General features: G+C 44.6%; 1 protein-coding gene across 1 annotated transcript in view; it reads left to right on the top strand.

The window, feature by feature from the left end:
- Window positions 1-21,568, top strand: part of INPP5B (inositol polyphosphate-5-phosphatase B) — a 48,187-nt gene that overhangs the window by 10,994 nt on the left and 15,625 nt on the right. Inside the window, 5 exon segments of the mRNA XM_043574530.1 lie at window positions 16,453-16,549; window positions 18,250-18,417; window positions 19,555-19,656; window positions 20,448-20,562; window positions 20,923-21,039. Of these exon segments, the coding sequence (XP_043430465.1) occupies window positions 16,453-16,549; window positions 18,250-18,417; window positions 19,555-19,656; window positions 20,448-20,562; window positions 20,923-21,039 (599 nt within the window).

Below are 21,568 nucleotides of genomic sequence, written 5' to 3'. Positions count from 1 at the left end.
ACCTAGATTACCAGGGTAGAAGCCAGAGAGAATGTGGGAAAAATAGCCCCTGGGTTGGTCCATCTCTCTCTCTCTCTCTCTCTCTCTCTCTCTCTCTCTCTCATTCTCTCTTTCAAGAAGTAAAATCTGTGTGACCAACCTATCCTTTTAGCAGCGAAGAGGAATTCTCCTAGATATTTATCCTGCAGGTAGGAACGTTGCCCATTCTCTCTGCCTTTGTGGGCCCCTAAGCTCTGAAGGCCCCTAAGCAAATGAGTTTGGATCACTTTGTTTAAACAAAAGAGAACTGTGCTCCTTTTTTCTTCCTCCTTTTGTTGTTCCCTTCTCCATTTTCCCTGTTTGTCCCATTTAGCCTCCTGTTTGTTTCTAGAACAGGAGAATCCCCAGACGACTTTTCCTTCCCTCAGAAAACAGTTTGTGTTGGAATTCTACAGGGGGAGTCTTGAGCAAGCCAGGTGACCCACAAGCATTCATTTAGAAGTGGAGCTTTGCACAGAAAAATCCTCAGGGACTGAAGGTTCAGGAAGAGAGGCATCAATATTTATTAGAGGGAAGACAGGGTTGGAACATAGAAGCCAGCTGACTTGCATGTTTTCTTTGCTGCTTAAAATATACTGTAACAAATTTGTAGGCTTTACCACCCCTCATGCATATGCAAATTGAAACTAGCAAAAATGAATGGTGAGGATTTGAAAAAAGTGTGTGTCTAATTTTTACTTATTTATTTATTTTTTTATGTTCCTTCTTGCACCTTGGTACAATATTAGACATGTCTCTTGACTTTCCTCTCTTCCATCTATGCAATGAGAATGAATGTTTGCCTCCAAGAAGGTCACCTCTAAGTTATTTAGAGATGCTTTTGTTTGGGAAACACACTCAGGAATTGCAAATGCCCACTTTCCAGAGCTTAGAGACTGGCTGCCCTCTTCAGGGCCTATCCTAGGCCAGATTCTTCCAGATAACTAGTCATTATCTTCTTACTGCTCTCTCTCCCTCCAATTTCTTTTCCGTGAATGCAGTCTCTTAAAATCTCTGTCATCCTGGACTCTTCCCTCTCCTCTTCTAATAACCACGTTATTTTTTAATCCCCATAGTTCACGTAAGTATCGTCTTATTTGAATGAACCCAGTGGTCTCCTTCCAAGTCTTCCTAACCTTAAGGCTGCTTCTCCCTCGGGATCTCCCTAGCCTCTAACTTTTATCATGCCCTATTTTGTATGTGAACTTGAATGTTGTGCCACTCTCTATTGCCCACAGAATAAAGTTCAGATTCTTTTGCATGACAGTTCAAGTCCTGCACAGCCTGGCTTCAGCCCCCTCTTATCTTATCTAGTCTTATCTGCCCCAACTCCCCTTCATTTCCTCTTCCTTCGAACTTGACAGCTTGTAATTTCTGGATAAAACCCTGTGTGTTTTCATCTTTGTTGACTGCTCATTCAGCTGCATTTTTACAAGCTTGAACTTGCTGTTGTTAGCATTTTGCATCCCCTCTCCTCCCCACATGCCAGCCTGAGTGCCTTGCACATCACCAGGTGCTCAAAAAATGTCTGTAGTCTTTGAGCTATAGAGACCCGCGCAGTTCATCGCCTCAAGTGCTTAGTCACTTGAAAAGCTCCTGCCCCCTTCCTCTTTGAGTGTGCTCTGAACTTCTCTCCCCTCTCTTCCTGGTTTGCTCTTACCCACTTCTCTTTTCAGCTTTATCACCAGACCACAGACCAGAAGGTCCAGTGGAGGGAGAGCCTGGAGGGAAAGAGTCAAGTAATCTGTCCAATAACTTGTCAGGACTACAGTCTGTTGCTGTGAACTGGGCGCACTGGAGTCTTCCTCCTTGAAAGCTAAACCGGTCATATTTAGTCCTTGCCAACCTAAGTTGGATTTGCACGGGGTGCAGGTAGAGTTTGAGTCCAGGGCTTATGGATCTGTAGGGCACAGGATGTGTTTTTAGAGATGTCTAAAGAAACAGAGAGAAAACTAAGAAGCATGGTTATTTGACTTTTAAGAAAGTAACAACTATCTGGGGTGCTGGCCAGGCTGACCGTTGTTTGTAATGCCGGGTGCCCTGTGTTCTGGACTTCTCTTCAGAGTTTCCCCGCACTGTGGACTATACATAGCTCCCCGCTCTCCCTTTTTTAAAAAATAGACTGCACGTCCACTGTGGGGCTTGAACTCACTGCCCCGGGATCAAGAGTCACAGGCTCTACCAACTGAGCCAGCCGGGCACCCCTGTTTCCCCTCATCATAGAGTAAAATCCAAACTCTACATGGGGTTCAAAATCTTACACTTTGGCCATTTATTACTAGTATGTATTTATTCCTAAAAAATCTTTTTTTTTGAACATTTTTTTTAAGGTTTATTTTTGAGAGAGAGAGAGAGAGGGAGACACAGAATCTGAAGCAGGTTCCAGGCTCCAAGCTGTCAGCCCAGAGCCTGACATGGGGCTCAAACTCATGAACCCTGAACAAATTTTTAAAATAAAAATTTGTTTATAAAAATGTATTGCTATCGAGGCGCCTGAGTGGCTCAGTCGGTTAAGCATCCGACTTCGGCTCAGGTGACGATCTCACGGTTCATGAGTTTGAGCCCCGTGTCGGGCTCTGGGCTGACAGCTTGGAGCCTGGAGCCTGCTTCAGATTCTGTGTCTCCCTTTGTCTGTCCCTCCGCTGCTTGCACTCTGTCTCTCGCATTGTCTCAAAAATAAATAAACATTAAAAAAAATTAAAAAAAATGTATTGCTATCAAATTATTATTATTATTATTAGCAGTTACCATTTATTAAGCACTTACTGTGGGTCTGTGGGGCTCACACTATGCCACAAAAGTTCTGTAAGAGGATGTCCATTTCTCAGATGGAGAGATAGAGGCTCAGATAGGGTAGGTAACATGCCTGTGATCACTCACTGGTCAGTGACAGAGTTGAGAACAGAACTCAAATTGTCTGTTTGAATCTAATGCTTGAGCCCTAATCCCTGTACTCTACTTCCGTGTCCCCTAATCCTTCTCAAACAAAACTTTTTCTTTGTACTTGTTTATACTACTTATTACTGCTATTTTCTGAGGATGCCATAATGCTGTCTTTGTACTGAAATTATTTCTTCTTCCAGAAATACTTTCTGAACCTCATGTTTTTCTGATAGTTGATATCTTGCTATTGTTTACTGGTTGAGAACCCAAACTCTTGGGGCGCCTGGGTGGCTCAGTCAGATGAGCGTCTGACTTCAGCTCAGGTCATGATCTCATGGTTTGTGAGTTCGAGCCCCATGTCAGGCTCTGTGCTGACAGCTTGAAGCCTGGAGCCTGCTTCGGATTCTGTGTCTCATTCTCTCTCCGTCCTTCCTCCACTTGTGTTCTGTCTCTCTCTGTCTCTCAAAAATAAATACATGTAAAAAAAAAATTTAAAAAGAAAGAAAAAAGAACACAAACTCTTGACCCAGATTCCTTGGGTTTGAATCCTGGCTGTGCCATTTACTATCTGTGTGTTCTGGGGCAAATTAGTTAACTTCTGGTCTGCAAAGTGCAGATAATAATAGCACTTACTTCATCCGATGGAACAGTTTTGAAGATTAAACATATGTAAAGTGTTTAAAACCATGCCTGGCATGTAGTAAGCCTTAAGAATTTGCTATTAATATTATTCATGATAATACTACTATCATTGTCATTAACACAGCCTGATTTGGATTCTGGGTAGTTGGATCTGTTTATCTGGATCTGTTTATCTTCCTGTGAATTGAAGTACCTCTTGCTGGTATGTGTCTCCCTGTTTCAGACTAAGAGAGTCCTTGGTGTGGCCCCCTCTGTGTCACTGGTGAGCGTTGAACCAACTCACTCACTCCTGCCAATTTGAAACATCAGGGATTTTGCTCGCATGGTTTTGCAGGTTCTTCTGGTGTGCTGGATTTGGAATGCAAAGGCCAGTGACTGACTGAGAAGATAGGAAGGGACATCTCCTCCTAGACCTGTCTAGTAGATACTCAGCAAGGGCAGGACATGATCTCCACCCAGCAATGGCAGCCACACACCCGCACACCCTGTGGACACCATGGTGGTACTTTTGCTTTGTTATCCAAGCAGACTCAACCCTTCTATTCATTTGCTACTTACCTCTATGAGTTGATAGTTTCCTTGAAGATCCTGTGCTCGTGCTTGCAAAGGGGGTGACTGTGGAGTCAAGCAGATCTGGGTTTTAACGTCTAATGCGATTAGAAGGTAACTTGATAAATGGTAGTGTTCATTATCAGAGCAGTGGGGGGTTAAGAGCGGCAGAGCTGGGGGAAAAAAGTGTAGAGGGGAAAGAACTAACAGTTCCTGCCCATCTGCTGTGCACCAGGCATTGTGCTAGGCTCTTGACCCATGTAGATTTCGTTTGGTTATTCTTTTGGGTTCTAAGTTTGGTGGTATTATCCACATTTTACAAATGAGGACACAGATGCAGTAATTTGCTTGAGGTTTCATATGAGGTCGTGGACAGAGCCAGTAAAAGAGCCAGGTCTGTTTCATTCCAAAGCCTAACGCTTATTTCCAAAAACACTAATTACTCTTAAAAGTGCCACACCAGTTATATGGACAAGAAAGGCCTTCAGAAGTCGGAGGGATGACTACCTCGGATAGTGTGGTGATGGTAGTGGGGCATGAGGAAGAAGAGGAAGGAGCTCGTAGGAGTGGAGGCTGGGCTTTGCAGGAGAGGTGGCCAGCAAGTAGGAGGGGCTTCCCTTGGAGCCAGGGGTGAGGGTGGCACGCAGGGCGAACCTGTCTATTTAGATCTGGCTGCTTTTAGGTGACTGAGGAGAGCCAGTTTGCAAAGGGCCTCATCTGCCAGTTCAACCAGTCTGTATCTTAACCTCCAGGCATCGGTGCAGTGCTGAAAGCTTAAGAGCAGGGAGACCTAACTAAAATCAGAGTTCAGTCTGGCCACATCCAGAGACCAAGTTGGGTAGTGAGAAATGGGAAGCTCCTGTAGTGGGAGGCTCTTGCGGTGATAAGAGAGACTCTTGCAGTGACAAGTGAGGAGAGGATGGCCTGAAGAAAGGCATCCTTGGGAACAAAGACATTGGTGACTGACCAGCTCTTGGGGCCCTGGGACGAGAGGTGTGGGTGGATGGCAGGGTTGCAGACTAGGCTGGCGGGGACAGGGCTGGTACAGATGACAAAGGGGGAGCTCAGGGAGAGGGCCCAGGTCAAACCGCACCTTTACCTGGGCCCCGCCGTGCACAGAACTTCCTTGTGGAAATGCAGACAGCAGGCGGTGGCAGGATTAAGTACTGGCAGAGCTGGACAGCTCCATTTGGAGCGAACCTTGGTGGCTGATGATTCTTGAAGAGAAGGAGTGTGACCTAGGTCTGCATTTGTCCACTGTGGTAGCCGCATGTGGCTATTAACATTTAACTTAGGTGAGTAAAATACAAAATCCAGTTTCCCGTTCACTCTAGAAACATTTCAGGTGTCTCATTGTGGCCAGTGGCAGCAAAGCTATAGAACCTTTCAGTCATCACAGAAAGTTCTCTTGGACAGCACTGGTCTGGATATGGGAGCATCTGCAAATAGCTAGGGGACCTGCAGGGGGAAACAGCAACAGGAGGATACAGAAGGACCCACTGAATTAAGAAATAATGTTCCTGGGGGGAAAAAAGAAAATAAAGAATGCTGCTGCTCTCGTACAGGTCTCCAAAGAAGTAGGGTACTTGTATTTGGGTTTGGATTTTTTTTTTTCCTTGTGTGATGTCCTGTTTTAGAAAAAGCCCCAACCCCAGGTCAGTGATAGGCCTGGCTACGAGATGTTGGCATCAAGACCTTGCCTCTTGTCTTTGTTTTGTAGCTCTGGGCCTTCAACAGGTCCGGTTTGGCTTTTAGAGCACCTTTTGGCCTTGAAGTGAGGGAGAGCCTCCAGTTAGCCACAGGGAGAGAAGACAGCAGTCACGTACAGCAAATACACTGTTGTCTCTGATCGGCGGAAGAGGCCAAAGCTAGAGAAATTGGGTAACTTGCCCAAGGTCAAACGGCTAATGAATGGCAGGGTCAAAATTGGAACCTGGGTCTTTGATTTCAAAACCCATGATAAATGTGCATACAATAAAATACACATTGTAGCTGCTTTTGAAAGTGCCTATAAGCAAAAAGCAAAAGAAGTCCTACCGTTGAGAAATGATTTCTGTTGACATTTTGGTTTCTACCCTTCCAGGATACGTATGTATACGTATGTGTCTGTAAAATTTATCGATATATTTATAAGCTTGTGTTATAGATGGACATAGACACACACTCTAGTCCTTTTTGATGTGTGTAGATAACAGCAGGCCATGCTCTTAACTACCGTCTTCAATCCCTTATTAGCAGTTCTGAAGTCCTAAAAGCTCCAAAGACTAAAAAAAAAATTCCATAAGTTTGACCCAAGCCCACTTTGGCAGCAAGACTCGCTTGAACTGACATGAGACTATTTATAGGCTTTATTTATCCCCCCACACTTCACTACTCCTACGTCGCACTGTGGAAATATCAAAGTGTTTGATTCCTCAGTGTTGCCTCAGACTCTGCTGGGGGGTGTTGTATTATATACAGCATAGGTCACATATTAGCTTTTTAAGATCCCCCAAATTCTGAATTCCAAAGTACGCTTGGCCCCAAGTGTACAAGTGTACGAGATCAGAATCGTGGATCCGTGTTAGGCACTACTGCTGCTTGAGCTAAGGAAGGAGCCTCCAGGGGCAGTGTTGTCTGTTTAGCCAGGCATGGGAGAAGGGTTTTGGTCCTGTAAACTATACAGTGCAATGCACAGGATTTGCAAGAAAAGCAAAACACTTCAGCAGTTCTATACATCCAGACCAAGCTGTTACCATGGTTGACCTACTTACTAGGTAGCCTCTTACAGGGAAATGGTTTCAATTGTAGGTGTGAAAGGTGGTCATCAAGTAAGCACCCGGAAATGACAGTGAGCTTGATCTCTGCCCTGTGGCTCTTGGTTCACTGTGTGTTTGCTCACTGCCTAATATGTTCCATAAATTGTGGTAAGCCCAGGTCCACAGAGGAAAAAACATCAGCCCCTGCTCCCAAGGAGCTTGTGGTCTAGCTAAAGAAGTAAGACAAAAAGAGGTGAACACAGTGGCGGTTCTCTTATGATAAATGCCTTGATTGAGGCAAGCACTAGCTGTATGAAAATACAAGGAGAGGACCAGTAGAAGACCTTTTGAAGGGGGTGAACACTGAGCAGAGTCTGAAAGGATGATATCTACCACACGAAGGTGGGATTGAGGACTGGTTAGGATCAGGGGTGGGGTGAGGAGACAGCATCTAAAGAAAAATCGTGGGGCACCTGCACGGCTCAGTCAAGTGTTCGACTTCGGCTCAGGTCATGATCTCAGGGTTGGTGAATTCGAGCCCCACATCAGGCTCTGTGCTGACAGCTCAGAGCCTGGAGCCTGCTTCAGATTCTGTGTGTGTGTCTCTCTCTCCCCCTCCCCTTCTTGCGCTCTCTCTCTCTCTTCAGAAATAAATAAACATTAAAAATAATAAAAATAATAATAAAGAGAGAAATCGTTTTGGTGTGACTGGATGGGGGCGGTGGGAGATGGGGCTGGAAAGGGGGTCTGGGTGAATTACAAAGGTCCTTGTGTGTAATACTCATAGGTTTGGGGTTGATTTGATAGTTGATAGAAATTATTGTGGGAGGGGCGCCTTAGTGGCTCAGTTGGTTGAGCATGAGACTCTTGATTTTAGCTCAGATCATGATCTCGCAGTTCGTGGGTTTGAACCCCAAGTAACTGCTTGGGATTCTCTCTCTCCCTCTCTCTCTCTTCTTTCCAGCTCACGCATGCACGCTCTCTCTCTCCAAATAAATAAACTTAAAAAAGAAAAAGAAGTTATTATGGGAGTTAAGGCACAGCAATGACCTCAGATTTATGTTTTCTTCTAGATGGTGGCAGAATGGACTGGAGGGGGGGTGGTGATGGAGGCAGGGAAATCATTGAATGTGCTTTCCAGAAATTGTAAGGGCCTAATCTCGGGCATGACAGTAGGGATAGGGAAGAGGGTCAGGTATAAAAATATTTAGGAGAGAGGATTTATAGGACTTAGTGAATGAACATGGGAAGAAAGGAAAAACCCAGATGTCATCTGTTAGATTGGGTGACAAAGGATTGGAGATCTGAGGTTGGAAAAAGGGCAGAGTAGGAGTAGGGAAGCAGAAGAGGAGGAAGAAACAGGAAGCTGTGGTTGAGAAGGAGCCAGGGGGCTGGGTGATGGTAAATTTGGTAAGGAGCTGCTGATAGCCAGCCGCCGTGCTAGATCCAGGGGAGAAGAGATCCCGAGAAGACTGTTCTGTGGCTGGAAATCCCCCAGGTCACGCCTTAAACTTTGCACTCGTAGAGTGAAGAAGGAAGATGTTATGGTCGTCGCTGGGCTGGTTCCTGCAGCAGACATGGTGATGTAGGCCTGCAGGGCGATTTTCCAGTACACTGCCCACTCATGGGCAGAAGCTGAATCCATAGGGACGAACCACCTGTCCCCAGGAGATGTTCTTCCAGTCTGGCCCTTCCTAGGAACTTACGAAGCCTTTACTAGGAAGCCCCAAAACAAGATCCTGAGTCCTTAGCACTGACATGCAGAAGCAGAGCTCTAACCCGTATTCCTTAATTTGCCTTTGCTCATTGTAAAGTGTAAAGATATTTATACTGAAGTGCCTGCTTTATAAGTGAAGAAACTAAGACCCAAAGAGAAGAGGGAACTTGTCACACAGGAAGATAATGGTACAGCTAGGCTTCAGCTTAAGTTTCCGGATACTTGCATGCATTTAACACATCGAGTACCCACTCTGCTGCAGGTGCTGTTCCAGGTCCCCAGGAAATCGCATAAAGACAAAGCCCCTGCCTTGCAGAGCTTACGTTTTAGTGGGGATAGCCTCCGATAAACTGATGAATACTCACAAGATATGATGTCAAATGGTATTGGTACCAAAGGGAAAAATTTCACAAGATTGTGGTTCCCAGACTGTGTGCTGAGGTATCTGGGGGCTCTGTGGTGAATTCACAGGGACACTGTGGGACTTGTAAAAGTTCGAAAGTCAGCACATAGATACTTGAGGTCTGTTCTAGCTCCAGGTAGTTTACAGTTTCAACATTAGATGGTGCCACATTCCTTCTGAGGACATTGTATCAAAAGGAAGGTGATGGGGCGCCTGGGTGGCTCAGTTGGTTAAGCGTCCGACTTCGGCTCAGGTCACGATCTCGCGGTCCGTGAGTTTGAGCCCCGCATCAGGCTCTGGGCTGATGGCTCAGAGCCTGGACCCTGCTTCGGATTCTGTGTCTCCCTCTCTCTCTGCCCCTCCCCCGTTCATGCTCTGTCTCTCTCTGTCCCAAAAATAAAATAAAACGTTAAAAAAATATATTTTTTTTTTTTAAAAAAGGAAGGTGAAGCTGGGTTTTTGGTGGTTGCTGTCATCAAAAGCAAGTAGGGGCCTGGGGGGCTCAGGTGGTTAAGTGACCGACTCTCAATTTCGGCTCAGGTCACTATCTTACAAGTTCAAGCCCCACACCAGGCTCTGGGCTGACAGCATGGAGCCTGCTTGGGATTCTCTCTCTTCCTTTCTCTCTGTGCGTGTGCCCTCTCTCAAAATTAGTAAACTAAAAAACAAAAAATACAGGGGCCAGTTGACCATCCAACTTCAGTTCAGGTCATGATTTCATGGTTCATGAGTGAGTTGGGCTCTGCACTGTCAGTGCAGAGTCTGCTTGGGATTCTCTCTGCCCCTCCCCTATTCTCTCTCTCTCTCTCTCTCTCTCTCTCTCTCTTAAAATAAATAAACTTTTTTTTTATTTTTTATTTTTTATTTATTTTTTTCAACGTTTATTTATTTTTGGGACAGAGAGAGACAGCGCATGAACGGGGGAGGGGCAGAGAGAGAGGGAGACACAGAATCGGAAACAGGCTCCAGGCTCTGAGCCATCAGCCCAGAGCCTGACGCGGGGCTCGAACTCCCGGACCGCAAGGTCGTGACCTGGCTGAAGTCGGACGCTTAACCGACTGCGCCACCCAGGCGCCCCTTAAAATAAATAAACTTAAAAAAAATTACCATGCAAAAATCAGTGTGGCACGTTGTACGTGGTGTCCAATCGGATTCCAAAGTTTGAGAGGTTGTACGTACCCAATAGGCACACACATCTCGTTAGTAGGTAATTGTGGTTATTTAAAATGAAACAAATAGTATTTTTTCCTTCTATTTATGTGTATTCGTTTTCAAACTGCTACTTAAGTTGTTAGGCCTTAAATACTTAGTAATTTATTTGGCCCTAACTACTTGAACAGCTCTATTAGGTATTTCTTTTGGCCTAGAGGCTCTTTGAAAAAAATCACTGCGACAGGAAGGGTGCTGTGAACAGAGGATGTTTAGGAAGTTCTGGAGAAAGGGGATAGAGTGATGTGGGTGGTAGGGTGGTAGAGAGAGCGTCAGCCTCCTGATGTCTGAGCAGAGGCCGGAATGAAATGGAGTGAGTAATGTGGAGATCTGAAGGAAAAGCATTCCAGGCAGAGGGACCAGCAAGATCAAAGTCCCTGAGTTGGGAATGAGCCTGACATGTTCTAGGAACAGCAGAAAAGGAAATGGAGCCAGAGCAGACCGGGTGACGTAGAGCATGGTGGATGAGGCCAGAGAGGTGTGAAGGCCAGGTTAGGTAAGGAGCTAGAGCTCTGCTGAAAGATCTAGGTTGGAGCATGGAAATTTGGGAGTGGTCAGCATGTAGGTGGTTTTTAAAACTGAGACTGAGAGGCACCTGGGTGGCTCAGTCCATTAAGTGTCCAACTTCGGCTCATGATTTCATGGCTTGTGGGTTCTCACATCAGGTTCTGCACTGTCAGTGTGGAGCCTGCTTGGGATTCTCTCCCTCCCTCCCTCTCTGCCCCTCCCCCCCCTCCCTCCCTCTCTCTCTCTCTCTCTCTCTCTCTCTCTCTCTCTCTCTCTCTCAAAATAAATAATAAATACCCTTCAAATAAAAAATAAGACTCTGAAACTGAGATCACCTAGCTGGGAAAGAGTATAGCTGGAGAAGCGGTCATGCCAGGACCTAGCCTGGATTCATTCCTGGGGGTGGGCGTGGGGTGCATGGATAAAAGAGGAGCCTTCAGAAAGTAAAGTGGGGGGGGGGGGAAGGAGTGGTTTCTATCAAGTGCTGCCGAAGAGAGGTTGAAGTGAGCTTAGCTGAAAACCAGGGAACTGACCACTGGATTTGGCGACATGAATGAAGCGTATCAGTAACCTTAACACAGCAGTTTCAGGGGGAGCCGTGGGGAGTCATGCTCTACCTCCTTGAAGTAGAGTGTTCACCTACAGTATTTGAAGTTCTTCAGAGCAGATTTGTCTTTTCCTCTCCACTTATTTTTTTATTCAGTTATTTGTAGCGCTATGGACTGATGGCTGTTTCTTTTATACTTTGAATTATAATCCAGTATTGTTGCTCACATTGTTCCAGCTGTGACCATTGGAGCTCTTTCAGTTGGCTCCTGTGTTCATTTGACATACTCCCCTCATTGTGGGTGTTTTAATTTAATTTAATTTATTTTTTTAAATGTTTATTTATTTATTTATTTATTTTTTGAGAGAGAGAGAGAGAGAGAGAGAGAGAGAGAGGGAGGGAGGGAAGGAGAGACAGAGGTTACGAATCAGGCTCCGCACTGACAGAGAGCTGACGTGGGGCTCGAACCCATGAACTGTGAGATCATGACCTGTGCCGAAGTCAGACGCTTAACTCACTGAGCCACCCAGGTGCCCCTGTTTTGTTTTGTTTTGTTTTGTTTTGCTTTGTTTTGTTTTGTTTTTTGAGTGCTTTCTTGTTTTCTGGCACTACAAAATGCTCCATCTTGTATATTTCCTACCCCAGACCTAAGATAACCATATCTCAAGGAGCCTTGGTTCCTTTTATTGGCGAATAAATGGTATTAGAAACCAGGATCTGGGGGCGCCTGGGTGGCGCAATCGGTTAAGCGTCCGACTTCAGCCAGGTCACGCTCTCGCGGTCCGTGAGTTCGGGCCCCGCGTCGGGCTCTGGGCTGATGGCTCGGAGCCTGGAGCCTGTTTCCGATTCTGTGTCTCCCTCTCTCTCTGCCCCTCCCCCATTCATGCTCTGTCTCTCTCTGTCCCAAAAATAAATAAACGTTGAAAAAAAAAAAATTAAAAAAAAAAAACAAAAAAACCCCCCAGGATCTGGGTATTAAAGAGTGGTCCTTGCTACTGGTGGGTCCTTGCTTCTAGGCCCTCTTAGCTGACAGAGCAAGGAAATGTATGTGTGTATACTTACACGTGTGTGCCTCTGTATTTCTGCATGTAACCATATGGATGTATGTTAGGTAAACATGAACTCATGCTGATATCTCCAGCTCTAATCCAGTACCACATGGATCATTCTAGTCTCTTGCCCTTCCAGGTTTATCTGGAACCTCTTTACCTCTACAATGAGACACCCAACTCCTGCAATCCACTACCCATTTTCTTTCTTTCTTTTTTTTCTTCTTTTTTAAGTTTATTTATTTATTTTGAGAGAGAGAGAGAGAGAGAGAGAGAAAGAAAGAGAGAGAAAGAGAAATTCCCAAGCAGGCCCTGCAGTGTCAGCATGGTGGGGCTTAAACCCACAAACTGTGAGATCATGACCTGAGCCAAAATCAAGAGTTGGATGCTCAACCAACTAAGCCACCCAGGCACCCCTCCTCTGTCTGTCTTCTTAAGTGTTAAATTCCAGGATCCAGGTATAGTGACTTCACAATTGTTAACCCATATCCCTGTGGGAAACAGCATTTCAGCTAGAGTGTAGTGCTTGCATACAGGTCATTTTGCCTTTAGTCTTACAGGTTCCACTAATTTCCAAAGTTACTTAGGTCAGCACTTTTTTCTTCTGTCCTTTTCATTGAGGCTGTTCATACATTTGTAATATAGTTAGATACTTTGTCATTTCCTGTATTTTACTCCAGGATCCCCTGACCTCCAAAATGATTTTTTAAATTTGCATACATTAAAGTTCACTCTTTGTGCTATAGTTCTATGAGTTTTGAAGCCTATAGATAGTGTCATGTATCCATCATCACAGTTTCTTACAGAATAGTTTCAATGACCCAAAAAGTCCCCTGTGCTTCCCTCACTTAATCCTTATGCACCCATTGAACACTTGGCGACCACTGATCTTTTTACCATCTCTAGAGTTTTGCCTTAACCGTGATGTGATATAAGTGGAATCCTACAGTGTGTAACCTTTTCAGAATGGCTTCTTTCACTTAGCAATATGTGTTTAAGATTCATTCATGTCTTTTGGTGATTTGGTGACCCCTTATTTTTTATTGCCGAATAATATTTCATTATACGGGTACCATAGTTTGTTTATCCAGTCACCTATTGAAGGACATCTTGGTTGCTTTCAGCTTTTGATGAGTATGAATAAAGCTGCCGTAAACATTTATGTGCAGGTTTTTATATGGACATAAAACTTCAAATCATAAGTATCTAGGAGTGGGATTGCTGGATCATATGGTTGAGGCTACGTTTAGCTTTGTAAGAAACTACCAAGCTGCTTGCAGAGGGGCTGTACCTTTTTCCATTCCCACAACCAGTGCATGAGAGTTCCTCTTGCTCCACATCCTTGCCAGCAATTGGTAGAGTCAGCTTTTTGGTTTTCACCCATTCTAATAGGTGTCCCCGTATGCCATTCACTAAGTCAAGTACCTTGGCTGTCTAAGCTTTAGAGTTCAATGAGAGTAAAGCAAGAGAGGTAGGATACAGTGGGGGATTTGGGTCTCAGAGATAACTAGCTAACCATGGGGTCATAGAAGTCTAGAAACAACCTGTTGTAGTTTCCTTTCTTACTTTTGTTGTATGCCGAACACAATGGGAAGATGACCCGAAACATTCCAAAAGAACACTACAGACTTGAGCTTAGATGTTACGTATTTATATAAGACACATAAGGGATCCATATTCACCCAGTATTTTCTTTTGAATTGTTGAGTGATTGAACTGTTTGTGTGCTGGCTGGTATGCTGGATGATGGGGATGCAATGATGAATAAATCAGACATAGTTGTGTCCCCAGTAAGCTCACAGTCTAACTAGGGGAGAAACAGTTATAATACACAGCAATTGAGGCTATAATGAAAGACGTACGGGGAGCTGTGGGAACACCAGTGGAAGGGCATCTGACCTTATCTAGGAGTCAGAGATGGTGGCATCTTAGAAGAAGTGACCTCGGCTCCCTCTCTCTCTGCCCCTCCCCTGCTCACTCTCTGTCTCTCTCTGTCTCTCAATAATAAATAAACGTTAAAAAAAATTAAAAAAAAAAAAAAAGGAGGCACCTGGGTGGCTCAGTTGGTTAAGCGTCCGACTTCGGCTCAGTTTATGATCTCACAGTTTGTGAGTTCGAGCCCCGCGTCGGGCTCTGTGCTGACAGCTCAGAGCCTGGAGCCTGCTTCAGTTCTGTGTCTTCCTCTCTCTCTCTGCCCCTCCCCTGCTCACTCTCTGTCTCTCAATAATAAACGTTAAAAAAAAAAAAAAAAGTGACCTTGGAGATGTGGTCCATAGCAGGGCTTGGCTAAGTACAGGCCATGGGCCCAATCCAGCTCACTGCCTGCTTTGTACAGCCTGTGAGCTAAGAATAGTTTTTATAGTTTTAAATGTCTGAAAAGAATTAGAAGAGAATAATTTTTTGTGACATTTAAAAATTATATAATCCTCAGATTTCGATGTCTATAAATAAAGTTTTATTGGAACAAAGCCCTGCTTATGGCTCCTTTTACCTTATGCCAGCAGGGTCGAATAGTTGTGGTGGAGACTGTACAGCCTGCAGATCCTCGGCCATTTACACCCTGCCCTTTGCAGAAAAGTTTGCCAGTCCCTGGCCCCAGGATGGGTAGGAGTAAGCCGTGTAAAGCAGAATGAGGAAGAAGGAAGTGGGTTTCTGATGGGATCATGGTATAACTGCAGTAACTTTAATATACTTAGACTGTGGCAGTCCAGGGGGCAGGGAGCCAGAGGACTGTGGTGAAAGATGCAGGTGGACAGGTGGGCAGGAATCAGACCAGAAGGAGACTTGGCAGCCATATTGGGAGGGTTGGGTTTATCCAATGGGAAGCTTTTAAAAGATTTTAAGTGATGTGATTAGCCTTCCTTTAAAAAAAAAAAAAATCCTCTTGCCACAGTGTAGAGTTTGGGTCAGAGATGGAGGGGTGAGAAAGGAGGCCAGGAGACTATTAATCAGGTTTTTGAAGTCATTCCAGGGAGATGCTGGTAACATCGAGCTAGTAGGGTGACATTGGAATATATTGATTTGAGAGGCCTTTAGGAGGCAAAATTGAAAGGCCTTAGGAATTGATTGGAGGTACTGAAATGTAATTATTTTCATGTTTCAAATTGTGTGTGTGTGTATGTGTGTGTTTTCGACTCTGAAGTTTGTTTTTTTCTGGTTCCTGTGAATGCATGGTTGAAAATCCATGTTTAGTAATAGTCTTCAGGGCAAAATTCTTTCGTGATGTTTCATCCCTCCAGTGCTCCTGGTAACTTGTGTGTTGAAGCAGCATCTTTCCGTGGCTTCTCCATTGCTGTTTTCTGTTGACAAGAGATTTGGCTTTTTACTTATTTATTTTCTAAGTAGGCTCCACACCCAGCGTGGAGCCCAGCCTGGGGCTTGAACTCACGACCCTGAGAACAACACCTGAGCTGAGATCAAGAGTCTGACACTTAACCGACTGAGCCACACAGGCATCCCACAGATTGGGCTTTTAAGGAGCCAAGAAACTGTTGGCAGATTAATTTTCCTTTTCAGGTTTATCTTGGTTTAACAACTGTGTCAAAGTATTTATTTATTGAAAGTCCTTGGTTTGCTGTTTGGTTTTGAGGCAATTTGTTAACAATGACAAGTGCTTCCCATTCTCTAGAGCACTTAGACCCTTTCCAGTGTTAGATCTCTCACCCTTGCCTCTTTCCTCCTTGAAGTTCCACTTGGAGTAAATGGAATGATATCACTATCTTATATTTCATAATATGCTGTGTGGCTTCCAAAGTTCTTACATGTCAACTATTTGATCCCTACAGTAAACCTGTGAGAAGGGCAGGGTAGGTCAAGTCACTGACATTAAGAGAGATTGAAGCCTTGCCCAAAGTCAAGAGGTCAGTAAATAGTAGAGCTGGTGATGGAGCTTAGGTCTGCAGATTTCAAAGTTTTTTTTTTTTCTGTAATGCACTCTTGTCTCTAGGAAAAGGGAGTCAGACCAGTGGGATATTTATGTTTTCAGAAGTAAAGATCTCTGGATGAAATGCTTGTTTTTTCTCCCTCCCTCTGTGCTCTGGGAGCTTCACTCAGACACCAGCACAGACCTTTCCTGTGCTTTCAAGAAGTATGTGGACAACCAGTGATTCCTAGACTACAATTTGAGAAGTGGGGCGTCTGTATATTAAAGTATATGTAAGTGTGTTTTCATTCCCTCCCCCTCCCCTTAGGTGTTTTTGACTTTGATGATTCAAGGTCAGATGGGAAAGGCATGCTTGTGGACCAAAGCTCTTGGAGTCAGGATACAGCAGACAACTTGCTCACAAGGTAATGCACTCTCCCTTCATTTGTGTCTCTTAGGGCCACAATTTTCCTCATTATAGAACTGAGACCATTACTGTGCATGATGTAAGTTGTCCCAGGGTGGCTGGCTTAATCAGTGGTTAAGTGGTTAACAAGGGGTTGGACACTTCCTGAGCATTTACTGTGTGTGCCCTGCACTGTGCTTTTACCTGGATTATCTTATTTTAGCCTAAGACATAGGTTCCATTATTTTCTCTGTTTTACAACTACAGAAACAGGTGAAGAAGAGACTTTATAGAATGTTCCCAAGATCCAGACCTAGCAAGTAGCCCATCTAGAGTTTGAAAGTGACAGTATAACCCTACCTTAGAAATGTAGAAGATTAGAAACATTTTTATTTCTCCTTCCCATTCTTTTAGGAGTTTCCGGACTCTGAAGATACTTTTTTCCGCTTTTATGTTCTCTTCTTTTTTTCTGACATGCTATTATATTTAGCCTGTACACCAGTGCCCCCTACTGATTGTAGCCGGAATCTCATCTGGTCAAGATTAAAAACTTGTTTTGGTCAGTATTTTAATTATGCACTGAAGCAGTAGCCAACAATCCCTGAACTTTATTTATTTTTGTTTGAGTTTTTTTTTTTTTTTTAGTAATCTCTATATCCAACGTGGGGCTTGAACTCACGACTCCAAGATCAAGAGTGGTGCACTCCACTGACTGAGCCAGCCAGGCACTCCTGGAATCCCTGAATTTTAAATGATAGGTAGATCTGTCATTCTCAGCTTACTTATAATTAGTATGTACTTGATACAATACCAGATACTTGTAGCTATTTATTCAGTGTCAGAAGTTGTTGTGGGTGCTTCGTATATCTTAATTCATTAAGTAATCATCAGCAAAAGTTTCTGTGCTGTTATTAGGATTACGTTAGATAAATGTATCAAATTTTAAATTTTGCTTAACTTAAAAATTTTTTTGATGTTTGTTTATTTTTGAGAGAGAGAGAGCGAGAGAGAGAGCGTGAGCAAGCGGGGGGAGGGGCAGAGAGAGGAGACACAGAGTCCAAAGCAGGCTCCGGGCTCTGTGCTGACAGCTTAGAGTCTGACACTGGGCTCGAACTCACGAACTGTGACATCATGACCTGAGCTGAAGTCAGATGCTTAACCGACTGAGCCACCCAGGCGCCTCTATTTTGCTTAACTTTAAATGTTGGCATTTGAATAATTTTTAGTATGACTGTTAAAACTGCACAAATAAAAATGAAATACAGATTTTCTTGTTCTCCTCTTATTTCTGATTATTCCTGTGGAATAGAGATACAGTAGAATTGTCAAGTCAAAGGATCTGGATAGTTTATAGTTTCTTTACATGAAGCATTAGGGTCTAGAAAGAGCACCGTCAAATCTGGGTTCTAATCCATACTCTGCGACCATCCAACTGGGTGGACCATTGATGATGCTAGGTCTCATTTTTCTTATTTGAAAAAGGAAGGGATGAGATCAGTATGTCTTCAAGGTCCCCCCCGATCTGAGATCTCTATCAGAAAATCTCTGGACCAATGTGCTATATGGTTGACAACATGTAAGTTTATTTAATTGCACATAGAAATAGTGTTGTCTTAGTAAATGCATTTCACTTTGGAAACTTCTAGCTTTATGTTCATGTATTTTGTCATGGGGAGACTCATCAGAATATGATAAATTTCTGTTTCTTTGTTTTTCTAGACAGAATAAATCCAAGTCTGACATCATTAACATGGTTCGCTCCTCCACTATCACAGTATCAGACAAGGCTCATATTTTATCAATTCAGAAGTTCGGACTGCGAGATACAATAGTGAAATCACATCTGGTGCAGAGAGAAGAGGATTATACCTATATCCAGAACTTCAGGTAGCTAACTGGGTGGACTGTTTTCAAAGCAAGGTGATCTCTCAGCTCTCTGGAATGTAAGCACTTCCCCCCAACCCCCCGTATCCTGGATTTGGAAGCAAATCCTTCTGCGGAGTCTCTCCCATCATTTTCGAAATGATCATTTCCTTTCGCTCTTCACTAGTAAGCATTTATTCTTGTGCCTTTTCTGGCCAGGCATGGTGGTAGGTGTGGTAGAGCGGAAGTGACACAACTTGCAAATAGTTACAGCAATGTTTGAAGAGACATAGGGGCCAGAACAAGGAATGATATCCTGAAATTTGCGTATCTCTTGGTCATTCCAGGCCTTCGAGTGTATATTTATTTAGTTTTGAGAGAGCGAAAGCACGTATGCATTGAAGACAGTCCTTTCTTTGTTTATATGTTTATTTGTTCTTGAGAGAGAGAGAGCCCGTGTGCAAGGGAGGGACAGAGAGAGAGAGAGAGAGAGGGAGACAGAGGGTCCAAAGCAGGCTCTGCGTTGAAAGCAGAGAGCCCCGTGTAGGGCTCCAACTCACAAAGCACAAGATCATGACCTGAGCCGAAGTCAGACACTTAACTGACTGAGCCATCCGGGTGGCCCTGAAGAAAGTCCTTTAAGTTGAAGTTAGTGAATTGAAGTTAGTGTTTGATAATCTTTTTAGATTACTGGAAGTGAAATGAGTAGGGGTTGCAGGATTCTGCTAGATCTTTTTAAATCCGTGCACTGGGACTATAAACACAAGGTAACATTGCTTCCATGTATATGAAGAGTCACTTATTGTGAACACTGCTGTTGCTTTCCTTCTGAAAGTAACAAGGTACTTCTCCCCCCCCCCCCCCCCCCCCCCAGTTCCCTAGCATACACAGGATGAAGAATCGTTTTGTGGATTATGGCTCTCTAATGTGTTTCAAAGCTAAACAGGAATGTTCAGAGTAGGCCTGTCCTGTTTGAAGTCCTCATGAAAGCACCAAAGTCACCCTTTGGTGCCACAGTCGTTGGTCTAAGTTAGATGTGACATTTCTTGTCTTCGAATTCCACCCCAAAGAGACTGAAACTGGGCAAAGTCAGCATAGGATGCTTTCCCCTGTCACGTCCATAGTCCTCCCAAGTGACTCATCAGTTCTCTTTGTTGACAGGTTTTTTGTAGGAACGTACAATGTGAATGGCCAGTCCCCCAAAGAATGCCTCCGGCCCTGGCTAAGCCATGGCATTGAGGCCCCAGATGTGTACTGTGTAGGGTGAGTGCCTCTCTTCTCGGTTGCCTCTACATCTCGAGAAAGTACAGCTGGGGTTCAAGGGACAGGGACATGAATGTATAACTGCGTTTTCGCAGCAGGTGAAGGGATTGAAAAATGAGCATGTGCTTAATAACAGCTGCTTCTCTGTTTGATGTTCTTACTCGTGGTAAACAAATTTCCGGCACCATTAAAGTGATGTGCTTGGCATTTAAATGCTATTATTTAATTGTTAGTGCAACCCTCCTGTTAAAATCACTACACCTTGAATTGACTTTCATCACTTAGACATTCAACACTTTGTCAGTCATAAAGCAAAGATCTCTTTTTGCCAGGGAAGGAAGGGTAGCTTTTTTAAAAGCGCCATCAGTCATTTTTCCCCCTCCATACTTCTGTCTTCTTACCACTGTCCTGGGCACTATGGATGGGGTGGGGGCAGCAAAGAAGCCTGTATGGTAAAGTGGGAAGGGCCTAGAATTTGGAATTTATATAGACGCAGGCGTGGCCCCCAGTTTGCCATTCGGTGCTTGTGTGAAATAGCGGTCTCGGCTGTGAAATGGAGATGCTTCTAACTGCTTCACAGGCTGGTTACAGAGAGGAAACGGGTGGCTGCCCATGAAAGTGCTGGTGGTTCCTTAGCACTTAGTCCCTTGGCTTCAAGTGTTTATTTTTCTCCCCTCTCGAGGGCCCTGCAGTTCAGCTGGAGAGCCAGGACACATGCATCTAAACCAACCTGAGGACGGGTTGTCTCGCACGCTACCTTTCTCTGTCTGACCGCTTGCTGCTTGTAATAGGTTCCAGGAGCTTGACCTGAGTAAGGAGGCCTTTTTCTTCCATGATACCCCAAAGGAAGAAGAGTGGTTTAAAGCTGTATCAGAAGGTCTTCATCCAGATGCCAAATACGCAAAGGTAAGAGAGGGGCCAGTGACCTTTAATTTTATGTTGCCACGCAGGGAAATTCAAAGACCGTTTTGGACTTTTCCTGTGACCTTTATCAAAAGCCAGTTCTAATTATTTCAGTTCCAAGTCCTCCAGAAGAGGCGCTGTGGGTAAGAAAGACGCAGGTCTTGGCACTGGCAGGCTGTCCAGGTTATCACGTAGCATGTTCAGTGAGCTGAACAGGTGATCACCCTGTGTCCTGTTCGGAAGAAGGAGACGCATTAGCACCCTGAGCCAACCAACTTCAAGACTCCTTTTCCCCTGGGACATTTATTCCCGTTTTCGACTGTGTTTCATGCCGTGACTTGAATGTTTGGCTCTGTTGTCCAGGTGAAGCTCATCCGACTGGTCGGGATTATGCTGCTGTTGTACGTCAAACAGGAACACGCGGCGCACATCTCCGAGGTGGAAGCTGAGACCGTGGGGACAGGAATCATGGGGAGGATGGTGAGGTTTTGGTCGGTATGCTTGGCACACTGGTGGCCTTGACCCCTAAGGTTTTGACACTGCGTGTCCTGATACCATGACTGCATGCGCCCCAGTTGGATGGTGCTGGTATGACAAGATGAACGGGGCGTTCAAGTACGGCTAGATGGAGCGGACCGCTCAGAGGTCGGATTTCAGTGAACTCACCCCATTCAGTTGACTTACCCCATTAGCACGTATCCCCGTGTCCGCTCCACGCCGGAGCCTCTAGTTGATCTGCCCCTTCCGCCCATGAAATATGTTGCAGAGACGCTGTTGGGAAACCAAGATAAAGAAAGAGCGCCAGGGCCGCCTGGGTGGCTTAGTCAGCTGTGTGTCCGACTCTTGGTTTCAGCTCAGGTCATGATCTTACGGTTCGTGGGGTCAGCCCCCCCTTGAGAGAGAGATTCTCTTTCTCTCCCCCCCTCCTCTACAAGGTCAGTCCCCCCTTGAGAGAGAGTTCTCTCTCTCTTTCTATCTCAACATAAAGTTAAAAAAAAAAAAGGAAAGG

This window comes from Prionailurus bengalensis, chromosome C1 (genome assembly GCF_016509475.1).
Source record: "Prionailurus bengalensis isolate Pbe53 chromosome C1, Fcat_Pben_1.1_paternal_pri, whole genome shotgun sequence".
Lineage (NCBI taxonomy): Eukaryota > Metazoa > Chordata > Mammalia > Carnivora > Felidae > Prionailurus > Prionailurus bengalensis.
This window is presented reverse-complemented; position numbering and strand designations above follow the sequence as displayed.